This window comes from Gymnogyps californianus, chromosome Z (assembly GCF_018139145.2).
Source record: "Gymnogyps californianus isolate 813 chromosome Z, ASM1813914v2, whole genome shotgun sequence".
Taxonomy (NCBI): domain Eukaryota; kingdom Metazoa; phylum Chordata; class Aves; order Accipitriformes; family Cathartidae; genus Gymnogyps; species Gymnogyps californianus.
This window is the reverse complement of record NC_059500.1, coordinates 53,928,646-53,943,278: the sequence shown is the minus strand read 5'-3', so window position 1 is coordinate 53,943,278 and position 14,633 is coordinate 53,928,646. Positions and strand designations below refer to the sequence as shown.

Sequence of the window (14,633 nt, the reverse complement as noted above, 5' to 3'; positions counted from 1 at the left end):
GCTTTTTTCCTGTGAGATAGATTGTTCTAATCTTCCTCAGTACAGATATCATTCATCTTGTTCTGTTCCATTTGATGCACGCAAACTAATAAGGATACAGAATTGTTACCAGAGAGCATTTATTTCCTGAATTAAGCCCACATCACCTAAGGGGCAAACCAATTTTTCTAATGCTTCAAGACAAATGCATTAGAGATGCCATAAGTGCTACTAGTATCTTGTCAATAGAAAACAAATCTAGCTATTTCCCACCCTAAAGGGAAAAGGATGGTAGTAGTCAGGAAAGGAAAAGCTTGCTTACATTTTACTTCACATGGAAGAAAGGGAACAATTGTTTTCATTGTAATAGAACTTTAAAAAAGCCCTTTTGACTAATTCTCAGTGAAAACTTCAGAGGGGAAAAGGTTAGGGACTTACAAAACCCTGCAGAAAATTGCTCAGTGTCTAAGACATTAGGAAAAATTAAATTTTTCAGGTATCATCAGGGAGGTGGCTGATCTTTTACTAACAAAGATAAGTTGGCAAATCTGTAGATGGAAAGAATGTCATCACACAAAGTTTTATTAGGTACAGGAAGGACTCCATAGAAAGCAGCCTATGCAGAAGCATGTCAGTTCTCTTTTTTTTTATCAATGAAAGTGATAAAGCATTAAAAGAAGTTTTATTGTTCAGAAACTCATTGGCATTCTAACATCAGCCATTCTTCTTCCTGCCAAGAGTCAAAACATAGCACACGTATGCCTTTCAACAGCCACCTCATTTTATGATCAACTGATAAATCATCAATAGTATGTTGACTGAGTAATGGGTTAATTGAATTTATTAAGAAAAAACCCAACAGAATCCCACAACACTCTTTACAAATATACTCCATCTTCAAATAAAACAGGCAGCATCTCCCCCTGCCCTTAGTCATACTTTCTTATACTCTCTTTTCCATTCCTACTTATAGCTCATTACTCAAAAAGCATCCTAGGATAAGGACAGGAAAGCATAAAAGATACGGGTCCCTACCAAGAACAAAATGACAGGCTTATTAGGTCAATTCGTCTTACCTGTCTAAGATGGAGTACTCTTAGTCTACTACATATCGAACAGACATATTTTCCCTTTTCAAAAGTTTTGTTTTCTTTTCTTCTGGTTTTCATTAACATTTAGTGTTTGTCTTTAAGTTGAATTACTAAAATAGAAGTGGCCCAATGTCTAGTTTCTCATAAAACTCATACTGACCTATCTTGTAATAGCATCTTCACATTCTTAATACATTTTTAATTTAACCGAAATAAAAATTATGGATATAAAACCTTCACCTCAAATACAAATTCTGTCCCAGTTTAAAAATAACTGGGGAAAGGAGGGCAGAGGAGATCTTCAAGCTGCCTGATAAATAAGTCAGGTTTTCTTCATCTCTCCCTCACAAAATTCTCAGTATCTGCAGTAGTAAAGGAAGTTCAGCAAAGTGTTACGTATTAATATATCCTAAGGACAGCAGAATCCATTATTCAATTCAAATCTCACAAAACCAGTAACTTAAGGAAGGTGTACATATTTGTATAAAAAACATTTATCTTTTTAATCCTGCAGGTACAAATACTGCTTGTACTTTATCTATGCTAAATGAGTAATCTCATTTTTCACTTGAACAAATGTTTAAAATGCTTCAGCTGTCTCTTTCACTATATCCTGTCACATATGTTACCATAGAAACTTCTGTTTCTTAAAAAGTAAGAACTTCAAAAATCACTAGGAGATAACTAGATTATCAGATACTTCCCAATAAGAAACAAACTTAAAACTCCTGTTGAAAGGTTTAAACTTATTTCTTACTGGGCATATATAATCCTTACAATTGTTCTGTACATTTTCAAAAAGACATTGAGATGAAAACCAAACATCAATAACAAACAGCTGTGTAACTGAAGTTACAACATCTTGTAATCCTTGCTAGATAAAAATCTCACTGGTAATATAACAGCATTCACACAGAAATCAGTGTTAAGTCCTGAAAAACAGGTATTTTCTGTATTTAAAAAAAAAGTTATCACATTTACTTATGTGTTTGAGCTGGTTAGAAACTGTAAGATTGGAAAAGAGATGTTGCTAAGGAAGAAACAGTATTAAATGCAAAATAAATCTTGAAGAAAGAGTCGTTACATATTAGCCAGCCCTCTGTTAAACGGACCTGCTATCTGTTCAGGTACTTCAGCTTCTGCATTTGCAAAGTCATGAGGATAAGGCTAGAAAGCATATTTGGAGGTCCTTTAAAGTTAGCCTGAAAGCAGGTAGCTGAAATAGACATTTATTTATCCCAATCAAGACCACCAGTGACAGATTTCACTGCCTTTCTTAGTAACCCATATAATGACAGTTAAGCACTCAAAGTCTCCTTAATATTTATCCCAATTCCTGCTTGCTTGCTTGCTTTTGCAATGGAAAAGACTGAATATCTCTACAAGGACGTATGAGAAAAATGAGTGGATTAAAAAAACACCACCAACACACACAAACTTAAAATTCATAACAGATGTGTTTACAGCATCAGAAAAATATGATTTTTTCATCCTTTCCTCATAGGTTCTAATGCATTTATTATTCTTATTACCATCCTCTGAATTTTTCACAGCTTGTCTGCTCATTAAAAGAAGTATCAAAATCTTCTTCCCAGCAAAGTCATCAGTAGTGCAAATTGAGTAATTTTATCCCCTGGTTAATAAATTCACAATTACATTCGCTTTTTACCAGAATCTGTGCTGCTGACCCAGCTTATATATCAGTATATAAATATATATATATATATATATATAAAATACACTGATATTTATGCACAAGTATATAAAACCTAGGTCTTTTTTAAGCTCCTGAAGTCTAATCACTTGTACTCGGTTAAACTATTTAACTTTTCCTTCTTGGATATAATGCTCTGGACTGGTGTTTATATTCTATTACCTATTACCATTGCCTATTATTTCAGGCATTTTCCAATTCATCAAGACGATCAGAATACTAAACCAATCCTCCAATCTAAAATTTTATACAAACAACATTTCACTGAATTATGGCCAGATTTTATTTTGAGAAACTGCTGAGTGTCTGGATATAAATTGAAATGTTCTGGTCCTTTTCCATCACTTATAATAGGTCTGACTTTATTTTTTTACTATTATCATTACTTTAATTCAGAAAAAAATCCAATATAATTTGGTCATAAGACATGATCTATTAAGAAGCTTGCTACAGGGTACTTCTATACTTTCATTTCAGATTTAAGGACAAATTGTTGAACATGAAGAGAAAACTGCCTCATTCCTTTCATTTATTGCCATTCAATGCAAACTTCTTAAGGCAATATAACCCTGGCAGGTAAGTAATGCAATAATGCTATGTTTTGCCTCTAACCAAGTGCTGACAGTGTAGAGGAAAGAAAAAGTATGATATTAAGTTGCATTTATCTATGCTTTCATTGAGTTTCTGATAGTTTTTCCAAATACAAATACTTTTGTCATACATCTTTTATAACATCAAACTACAGTCCAGTGAAATTAACAGTTACACATTAACATTATGATGAAATAATGTTCCAAAGCATATTCTTATGAGACATGGAAAACACTCAACAGTAGTTTCACTTCAAGCTGAATCATGAATGCATATGCCGTAGCTTGTACGTACAGTGTAGAATGCATACATCTTTCTCCATAGGCAAGAGCTGAAGAACAGATGAAAGCACAGAAGACTTGAGAGTCATTTTCACAAGTAGAAATCTTGTGATTTATAATTTGAATGAATTAAGTTATTTCTACAGGTACAGCATCTGCAAAAGTCAACTATGTTTTTGACATTTCTGTGCTGTGTCCAAAAGAACGTTTCACTTACAGAAGAAAATGCTATATTCTTTTTCATCTTTAAAAAGCCAGTCTATGCATTATTGCACTGGAGGACGAGTTTCCCCAGCAATGTTTTACACTATCTGCCCAGCTATTCAACTTAACAATTTTTACTAACTGGGGAAAAAATGCCTCTAGTTTTTATTTCCCTTATTATTTTGCTTCACTGCCAAAGCTTCAAAACGAGCTGTTAAAACAAAGCAGGAAACCCCACCACCACCACCACTAAGGGAAAAAAAACAGAGAAGGGAGCATAAATGTATCCAATTAGGTGCACAACTGCAGAGGAGCTTCAATACCACCAGCTGGCCCTCATTAAAATAGGTTAATGTAGTCTTCCCATGGCTCAAAATGAACCTATATGACGTTGGGGACCCCAAAAGAGGGAAAAGATTTGAAAAACAAGGAGAAGCTGGCATGGATTTTCAGAAAAGAAGATGTAATTGCACTGCATTGTCAAAATAGAAAAATCAATCCCTTACTTTTCCAGCCTTACTTGATATCGGCATTTTCTTCACCAAGGAGTATGGAACCTTTCCCATGCCCACACAGGGAGCATACAGGGACCACGTCTATAAGCTCCCAAAGACTTACTGCTGTGAAAGCAGATCTATGGCTGTTTCCTGGCTATCCAACATTACCTGGGGAGAAGAATGCACTTTACAGTCTGACATAATAAAATAGGGAGAGAGGAGGGATGGCAGGAGAAGGGGAGTGAGACTATCCAGAGATTCATATTGCAGACAGGAGGTTATAATCAAACATTTTTATTATGGGTAAATACAAGATTTGTCAAAAGTATATTATTTCCTAGCCTGTTTCTTTTCTCAAAGGTTATGTGGCTCCCATCAAAGATTAATTTGTAGGATTATCTCTGACTCCTGAATGCAATTATGCTTTCCCACAGAGAAGATTATCCTTTTGTCTGATAAGAAATTATCTTCCTGGGAAAAAAACCCCAAAACTCAACCAAACAAAACTCCAAATCACTCTGAACTGCTATCCCAAAACAACAACAACAAAAAAATCTGTTAGCCACAGAAACGATGGTATGTCCTAAGCACTAACTAGTCTCTTTCCAGCACTTTCAGTGATTTTTGGCTCCTCCTGTATTACTTTCTCCTAAAACTTACATTTTTCAGGAATTCCAGTCCTCCAGTCTTCCACTCTTACCAGTTTGATCTGCCCCTGAAAGTCTGGCAGAGCCAACCTGCTGTAATCTTAACGCAAGACTTTTGTAACAAGTTTTGCTTAAAGAATGGTTATAGCTTTTTACTGGAATTGCTGATTTTGACCGATTTATGTATGTGCTGCTGCTAGATATGTAATATTAACTAGTGTTCGGGAAACTTACCTGTGATTACAGCAATATATATTATAAAACTTTCAAAATATACAGGAGATTGTACTATTCTTTTTCAAATAAATTATTCCCCCAGACAACCAGATTTTTGCTTAGTTTTTGCAATCTGACATGCAGGGCACACTGAGGCTTTAATTCTGAATTCCCTTCCTTGTGATGTTACTTCTGTATCAGTATCACAGTCTGATACTGATAGTCTGAAGTCTATCTAACAACTGTCAGTTAAAAGTTAGACCAAGTCACAGCTTGTTTCAACAGATTGCTGCTGTGCATGTGGTGCTCAACAGGAGTGCAGACTCGTGGTAACTCATCATAATTCTCAATCTGGGAAGAAGCAGATGTGAGGAAGTCCTAGCTCACAGCATCCACAAAATACAGTGGGCCACAGTCTGTGCTTGCTTCCATGGTGGTCAGAGCATCGTAGAATAACTCAGGTTTGATGGGACCTCAGCAGGTCCTGCTCAGAACAGGGTCAGCTGTGTGATCAGACCAGGTTGCTGAAGGCTTTATGCAGTCATGTCTCGAAAACCTCCAAGGACGGAGCTTGCACAGCTTCACTGGGCCTCTGCTCCAGTGCTGGGTTGTCCTGGAGGGGGAAAAGGTTTCCCTTATATTCAGTCTGAACTGCTCCCCCGATTGTTTCAATGTATACCCACTACCTCTCACCCTCCTGTAATCCACCACTGTGAACACCCTGGCTCTGCTTTCTTGATAAACCTCCTCACAGTTGCTGGGGGGCTGCTGTTGGATCCTGCACCCCAGAAAGCATCCCTCTCCAGGCCAAGTAAGTCCAGCTACTTGGCCTCCTCTCAAGAAGAGCTCCAGCTCTTGACCATCTTGATGATCCGCTGCTAAACTTGCTCCCTTTCATCTACATTTTTCTGGTATTGGGGGAGGAGAAGGGGGGCAAAAACTGGATGCAGTATTTAAATGCATTTAACAAAGCACTGAACAGAAGGCAACAGTCATTTTCCTCAACCTACTGGCTGCACTACTGCTTCTAAAGCCCTCATTGTCGGTCCTTTTGACTCTCTTTGCTGCCAGGGCACACTGCTGGCTTATGCTCTGGTTGCTGTCTGCCAGTGTCCATCTCTACAGAGTTGCTCCCCAGTTACCAGCTCTGAGCCTGTATTGTTGCCAGGGGCTCTGTCTTGCCAGGGACACTAGGAGGAGGTTGTCCTTCAACATGTCAGCTTTCCTGAACTCCTTTATCCTCCCGAGCTGCCTCCTATGGCATCTCACCCATAAATAGTTCCCCAAATAAGACAAAATCTGCTCTCCCAATGTCCAGCACCCGTGCTGTGCTACCTGACTTCCTCAGTCCCCTCGGGACCCTGATCTCACCACCACAACCAAGACTGCCTTTGACATTATATCCCCAAATCAGTTCTTCCCTATTTCTGAGTAACAAATCCAGCTGTGCATGAGCCCTGGATGGCCCATCCAGTACCTACCCGTATCAAATAGTTATCCCTCACATTTTCCAGAAATGTACTCAATTGCTTATGTCCTGCTTTACGCTCCTTCCAGCAGATGTTAGGGAGACTGAAGTCTCATGAGAACCAGTCAGTAATCCAGAGGCTTTCTTCAGTCGTTTAAAGGCTTCATGTACTTCGTCACCCTGATCGGTAGTCTGCAGCACACTCCCACCACCGTGTCATATTTTGTGGGCTCTCCTCTGACCTTAACACACAAGCTACTCCTTCACATCATGGGCAGCTCTTCTCCTTGTCTTCCCTACCTGTCTTTCCTGAAGAGCTTGTATCTGTCCATTACAGATTTCCAGTTGCATGAGCTGTCCTACCACATCTCAGTTATTCCCATGACGTTGCAGTTTTGTGACCAGAAACAGCTCTTGTTCTTCCTGCTTGTTTCTGAGGCTGTGTACACGTGTACTTCTGCATGTACAGGCCTCCTTTCTCCTCAACCATCAACACTGCAGAAACTCCAGCATGTTGTCACTCATAAAAGCTTCTGCAAGGACCAGATATATTCTAGACTTGTTTACTTAACATCTGCCGCGACAGCAAAATACTCCTACTGTGCTGCTATACTAGGAACAATTTTTTAGGATGGGGGAATGTGATTTATTGCTTCATTTGGAGAAAACACAGAGGTTTTTCATTTTCTGTTTTGGGGTTTTTTTAAAAACAGAGTAAAAATGCTCTGCAATAGTTTACAGAATTCCTTGTGCTCTAAATTATTGGAGAAAGTAGTTCATTGTTTAGAACCTGATCAGTATCACATTTAGCAATTCAACAAAGCTAGGAATTAATCTTTTCCACATGGCTTAAACTCCAGCTATGCAATTCTTGCTTTTTGAGCTGACCTGCCCTCATTTACTTCACTTCACTAGGCAGTCCCCTATACAACAGATTTTTCTCTTCCATTCTCTGACCAAAATCAGTGTTTCTCTTTCTCCTCATTGCTTTTTTGTAGTGTTTTCCCACAACAGTATCTAGGTGAACTTCAATAGCTAGACAACATCAAGAGAGTGCTTAATCCCTTAGGTATGATTGTTATACATGAAGATATCACAAACAAATCACTGCCTTCCCATTTTGGTCACCTCACTTTAAAAAAAAGAGTGATATAAGAAAACCATGAACTAGTCATCAATTCAAATCTCATTATTAATGATGTTGCAAGCTAATATATGAAAGAGTAAAAAGGCTAGTCATGAAAGGACTCAGTGTACCACCAATTCTTTGTGAGTTCCAATGAAAAATTTCTTCTCATTAAGTAAGAAAACATCTCATACATTGAGATATAATTGAAAACAGTTACCAAGGATTTCAAATGCTGCAAGGACTTAATTTTTTTAATTTCTTACACTAAACCCCATTGTTTACTATGCAGTATTATTCCCACACACATCAAGATATCCTCATGTCATTCAACTCTCATAATACCACTGGAAAAATAACCCGAAAAACCCCTTATAAAACAAAATCTCAGACTCCTCCTCTGAAGGGTTACCTTTCATGTAGTTCACTGAGTAGTTGCACACTATATACAGGAAACCTCGGAACTGACTTGGTTTCCCCTGTGTAGAGCTTCCCAAGCAAAGCAAGGAAAAGCAGCCTTTTAGACCCAAAAGTTGTATTACCTCTATAAAAATAACACCAGGGCATAAACTAAAATCCAGCCTGGGGGAGGCGGGGGAGGAGGGAGGCGAGGAGGGAGTGGCATAGTACTGAGTTGGTGGGGTTCCATTCAAAACAAAGTGGTTTTGATTCCTCTACATACATGAGAAAGCTTGGCAAAAATTTCACAGGCGAGCTTAGGCTTTTTTATGTCTATACCCTGAAGTATAAGTCTGTAAGTTGCACTTAGAACGTCTTTTACACACCAGCACAGAAATATTCTTCCGTAGTGCAAGGTTAATTTAGTAAGCTTTGCTCTATGTAGTCCTAGAGTCAAATTCATTAACAGTAAGAAATTAAATTTAAAATTTTAATCTGTACTGTGCCATGACCTTCTACCACGATTTTGCTTCTTATCACTCTAAATAACACTACATATAGAGTGTACAAGGTTGTTTTAATATTTTTTTTATTATTTGAAGACAATGCACTTATATTATGCATTAATCATATTTAAGCCTGTCTCATCACAATAAAGTCTTTAGCAAGCTTCAAAGTATGTGAATTCAGCCAATTTCCTATGAAGAGACCCACCTGTTGGTCAAGGAATGTCACTGTCTAGAAATATCAAATAAAAAAAGTTATGTTTAAAATGTTCTGATCCATACTGAGTAAAGAACGATCAGCCACAAATACTGCTGCATTCTTCATTGCTAGTTTCAAAATGTGTATCTTCTTCCAGGTTGCCTTGTACATCTTAAAATGGCTTTCTTAGTAAATGGTTATTGAAATAGCTTTTTCAAAGTATATATTCGGGTGGTTGAAAAAAATGGCAAGGAATAAAAGTCTCACCAGAACAGAAAGTACAGACCATAGCACTTCAACAACAGAAATACATTAAATTCCTGCTTTTAATTGTGTTACAAGCACCCACGTATCTCATGAAAACAAATGATCTGCTATAAATGCTCTGAGGCCTGGAACCTCCTCTTACCCATTCAGCCACGCTAAAAGCACTTAGCAAGGCCATATGCTAGCCTTGAGCTGTAGATCTGATACATTAAGTGTTTGGAAAGAATTTTGCAAGTTACACTTTAAGGAGCAGGCTCATGATAAAAATGAAGCCTCAACAAACTTCTACTATAAACAGTGTCCACTTGATACAGACTGGTATTTCATTCTGGAGCCATACCAAGACAATACAAACAACTGGCAAGTCCTTCAACGTCAAGGCAAACTAACAGTTGAGTTTTTATTATTCTTCCAAAAAGCATTAAGATACAATTTACAAGGCCACAATCCCTTCTCTTCAGAGTTATCCCAAGAAGCGTATAAAGAAAAAAATACGCACACAACTTTACAACATCTTTTAACATTCTCTTATTCTGAAGTAGTCGAGCTGGTTTGGGTGTCCAGCACACATCAGAGCGACTCTAAAACTCACTGAGCTTTACCATGCACTAAGGCTTGGGATTTGGAGGGGTCTTCATCAACTTCTGTCATGTTACTCGCCTTCCTATTTTTGCAACAGTCTCCTTCCAACCTACAATCCTCCACAGAGGATAAGTCAATGACTGAACAGCTTTGTATCTTCTCTCCGCTCAGAGGACAGCATATACCTAATTTTTTTTGCTTAAAAAAAAAAAAAAAGGAAAAAAATTTATTCTGTCATGGAAACTGACAGCACAACAATCCTGTTCCAAACAATTTACAGTAACTTTATGACTCCTCCTCATCTACAAGGAACAGGAAAGGCCTTCACAGATTCTGACTGTGTCACCAACACCTGCTGTGTTTTGTTCCAGGTCAAGCCAAAGACTTACTAGTTCATTTCTGAGCAGTGTCACACCATCATTGCTAGTAGGGAGGGCATTCTAGGAGAAACAATTTTGATGACTTCTTGATCCATACTAATTGACTTGGAGTAACAATAGCACCCTATTCCCTCAATATTGTAATCATGGGGCACTCCAAAGTACATTCAGAAGCTATGAAAAGCTCCAAGAGGTTTCAATCCCACATGTTGTTTTGAGATAGATTTACGTTTAAAACAAATCAGTATTTTTGAACCTCTCATAGCAAATACATCATATTGCTTGAAGTGGAAGCATCTATTTTATTAATAAATACGATGGTTTTCAGAGGAAGATGGGAGAACTGATAGCATCCAAATCCCAGTATTTCACCATAAGAGAATATCTAATGCTTTAAGTTAAGCTATTTCATTCTGGTCCTAGCACGACCTAACTTCTCCAGGCATTTCTAGTTACAATTTATGTCTAAAAGCAAATAAATCAGGCTATACTATTTGCCACAAATAGCCTGGAAGTAGTTTGTCTAACATGAGACTCCAGACACATGACAGGTTTTACTCACATGTGGAAAAGACAACTGGCAGTCTTTTCCTCCTCCCTACGCTCTCCCTAAGCTCAGAGCAGAGCTATTTTCCTCCGTCCCCTTATGACACAAAATTTAGTCCTCCCCTTGCCCCCACTGCATCTTTCACACCTGACATAACTGCCTACTTCACACATTTTTAAAAGATGCAGGTTTTCTAACATGGCCGGTATGTCTGCAAACATAGTACAAATCAGATATGATCAGGCATTTGCAGTGTTAGAGAGAAATCTACTATGTTGACTACTACTATTGTCAAAAAGAAGAAATACAATACAGTGAGAGTTCCTGAAGAGCAACTTGCAAAAATTTTGTATGCAATCTTGAAAGGGCTTTTTTGTAACTGTCCTCAAAGGAGTTTACTTTTCACATTAGCCTGAGCATGTGGGCTAGAACTAGAGTTGTTAGGCATCTGGGGTCAAGAGGCCAAAGACTGTTTGCCGTTCAAAGCCTGCAGCACCCTACAAATGCTAGCCTGAATTCAAGCTGTTTCCTCAACTCTGTCTTTCATCCTGCACAGCAGAGAAGCAGATCATAAAGCAAGCCTCCACTTTAATTTCATCATCATTCTCTCAAACTGAAAACCTTCCCGTCATCTGGATTTCCAAAAACTTTGGGGGTGGGAGGAGCCCCTCTGTATAGGGAAAAAAATAAATATAAATTGTACACAAAACTTGTGATTGCATCTGAGAAACATATAACCCAGCACAGACAGAAAATTATGTTTACAAACCTTGCAAAAAGTTGATTTTCTTTAAACAGTTAAGGGCTATCCAGTATTTTATTATACCCTCTTTCCTTATGCTTTCTCCTTCCCAGCCACATTTCCAGGGTCACCTCCAGAGCTCAGTTTACATGTGATCCTACAAAACCTACTATCTGCACACTGCTTTGAAAACTAGAATATGCCATCTACTGGCAACTTAATAAATTCGAAATTCATCCATCACTACTTTAATAATTTTAAATTTATCTGTATTCAATTTAAATGCAAAACTAAAGGGACAAACTCCAGCTAAGTTCTTCAGATTGCATGCTAGCATTTAGTATATAAACAAGTTACGGATCATAAGATACCTAACACAAATCAGAAAGCTATAACTAGTGCTACACTGTAAGTTCTGTCCAGCACAACTTCCTGAACCTTAGTCCAACTGGTTTTCCTTCTCTTTCTCTGCTGCTATTTTATTATTTTATGACAGGGAATAAACAATCCCCTATTTAGTCTGAGGTTTCTAGAACAACGAACAGCTGCGTAGTGCCTTCCTAGTAATGTGAAATAACTGCAGTTACCTAACTGAACCTAAAGAAAGAGTTGTTTGAAAGATTTTGTATAGTGGAAGAGTTGAAACATATTTAACTCATATATTTTAAGAGAAGAGTATCCATGTTGTAGTAACCATGCTGTTACTGATTCACTTTAACATATACATGTTGATTAACACTGCAGTAGCCCAGCTGTGCTTCAGTTGTGTTCAAGGTAGGTTTCCAAAACTGTATTTTTAGGCTCTGGCTACCGTAAGGATAGTTTCCACCTTTACAACTTGTTAACAAAGACTTCCGAGGAAGTGGTTAGATCCAGAGAATAGGTGCTTTACACATCTGAACCTGCTGTGTTAGGTGACCACACCGGAACTGGCAGAGTGTGTAAACGGAGCACCTTTAACCCTGGGAGGAGAGCAAACCTCAGCAGGTGAAGCCGCAAGCCCAGCTCTGTGCAGACAGCGGGCCGCGGGTGACCTTCCTCCACACCGCCGCCGGCATATGCGTTACCTGAAGCCGTGAGTTCATGAGCATAAACTCCTGCTGAGCTTTCAGGCTGTCGTTCATGGACTTCGAGAAGACGAACCCCATCGTGCCCTGTGCCGCAGAAAGGACGAGGCAGGCGAGCCCGGCGCGGCGGGAAACGCGGGCGGCACCCCGGGCGGCTCTCCTCGGACTCGCCCGCCCTCGGGAGGAGCCTGCCCCGGGGCGCGGGGGCGGGCAGGCCGCGGGGCAGCGCGGCAGGCGGGTCGAACCGCCCCGCGGAGGACCGACCGCTCCCCCGGGCCCTCGGCGCCCGCCTCGGCTGCGCGGGCCGCCCCTTCACTCCCGCCGGGCCTGCGCCAGCCGCGCCCGCCTCCCTGCCAGCGGGCGGCCCCCGCCCCGCTCCGGCGGCCTGGCGGAGGCCGCCGACCAGGGCAGGCCCGGCGCGGCGCGGCCCAGCCCCACCTCCGGGAAAGCCGCCGATCGGCCACGCTCAGGGCGCAACAGCTGCGGCCGGCTCCGGGACAGGTCACCGGCCGCCCCGCCCGCGCTGCCTGCGGCCGGCGATTGGCCGGCGCCGGCGGAGCCGGGCGGAGTTTAAAGGGCCGGCGCCGGGCTGCGCGGGAGGGCCGCCGCGCCTCGCCCCGCGCCTGGCGGCCGCCCCGCCCCCCCCCCCCCGCCCCCGCGGCTGGTGCCGTTGGCGGCCCCCTGCTCCGCGGCCTCGTGCGGCGGGAGAGCGGGGCAGGGCGCGGCCCGCCGGCGCTCCCTGAGGGAGCGCAGCGGCTGCCCGCCATTTGAAACGGCTGGGGGGGAACGACACCGCTTGTATGTGCCTGGGCCGTTGGTTTCCGTAACCAGGTTCCACTTTGCCTTTTTTTTATTTTATTTTTAAGCTGAATCCTCCAGCAGTCTGAAAAAAATGCGGTTCCATTCAAGTGGGACTGGTACCACATACAGTTTTAACCGAGGAGTATCGTGGCATTGAAATGACGTTACAGGTTTCAGGCAACCTCAGAACGTAAACGTGCGAGGAAGCGGTGGGTTTCATGGTAGTTCTTCCAGCTTGGGCGGGCATTAAAAGTGTGTTGGATGGGAAGTGCCAGTCATGCAGTGGGCTGCATGTCATTTTTCTCTTGTTTGTTTGTTTGTTTTTTGGTCTATAGAAACTGTCCCAAGAAACTTCCAGGAACACTTCTCCATGTTAAATGTGTGCACAGGCCCTGGCCGGTTCACAACTCTGGCATGATGGAACCGGGTACTAAGTATAAGTTAGCAAAGAAAGGAATTAAATGTCTTTGACACTTAGGCTTCTTGTCTTACTCTGCCTTTCATCATGTGTCAGAATGTTTTCATGGCATCATTGTCCATAATTAAAGGCTGACTTTGAAATGCAAAGAAATTAAATTTTCATAATTAAAAAAGTGTTGAGACAAAAATTGTGCTCTTGTCAGTTGGCTTTTTAAACAGTGATACAAATATTGGATAGGATTCCCAGGACTCTTTTGGCACTGAAGAGTATCATTAGTTTCCAACACCAGTCTGTGAGACTATATGGCACCTCAAACACCACCTCATAGTGGAATTTGACATCTCACCTTGCAACAAGAATTAATCATCTTTTTCCAGAAAGAGTCTTCTAGTTCAAGATTCAGATGTAGTGAGTGTCATTTTCAAATACTTACATCTGCTAATGTCTTGACCTGCAAGTGATTCTTGTTGTTAATTCATTTTCTAAATGCATACATTTTTGCAGAGGTTGTGTTTTTGAAAAAAAAGTCTGAGAAGACCGCTATCTTCCCATTTTTCTTCCTTCCCCCTTTTTTAATGGCACAGCAAAAATAGAAGAAAAGTAAGGAAAAAACAATTTTTTTCTTCTGTTGTGGAAAATTGCTTAATGCTTTTACTTCAAGTCTTTCCAAGAACTTGAATTTTTTTGGTGATGTTTTGAAAATGCCTGTGACTTTTAAAAGTATTTAATCTCTTGACCACACATAGTTTTAGTCTGTAAGGAGATACAAACTTTAAAAATATGATGGTAGGATGTATTTTCAGCTCCAGAGGTTTGAGAGACTGGTCCATGTCAAACTTCTGCTGTCAATTTACAATATAGAGTAAGTGTTGATTTAACTGCTTATAGATGTAAGCACTTGCAAGGAT

The 14,633-nt window shown here is 40.4% G+C and overlaps 1 protein-coding gene across 1 annotated transcript in view; it reads right to left on the bottom strand.

The window, feature by feature from the left end:
• PLGRKT (plasminogen receptor with a C-terminal lysine) overlaps nt 1-12,677 on the bottom strand; it is a 28,326-nt gene extending 15,649 nt beyond the window's left edge. Inside the window, exon 1 of the mRNA XM_050913403.1 lies at nt 12,504-12,677. Within this exon, the coding sequence (XP_050769360.1) occupies nt 12,504-12,584 (81 nt within the window). The 5' untranslated portion in view covers nt 12,585-12,677. The remainder of the gene's footprint in view (nt 1-12,503) is intronic.
• Between the last annotated feature and the right edge of the window lie 1,956 nt (nt 12,678-14,633).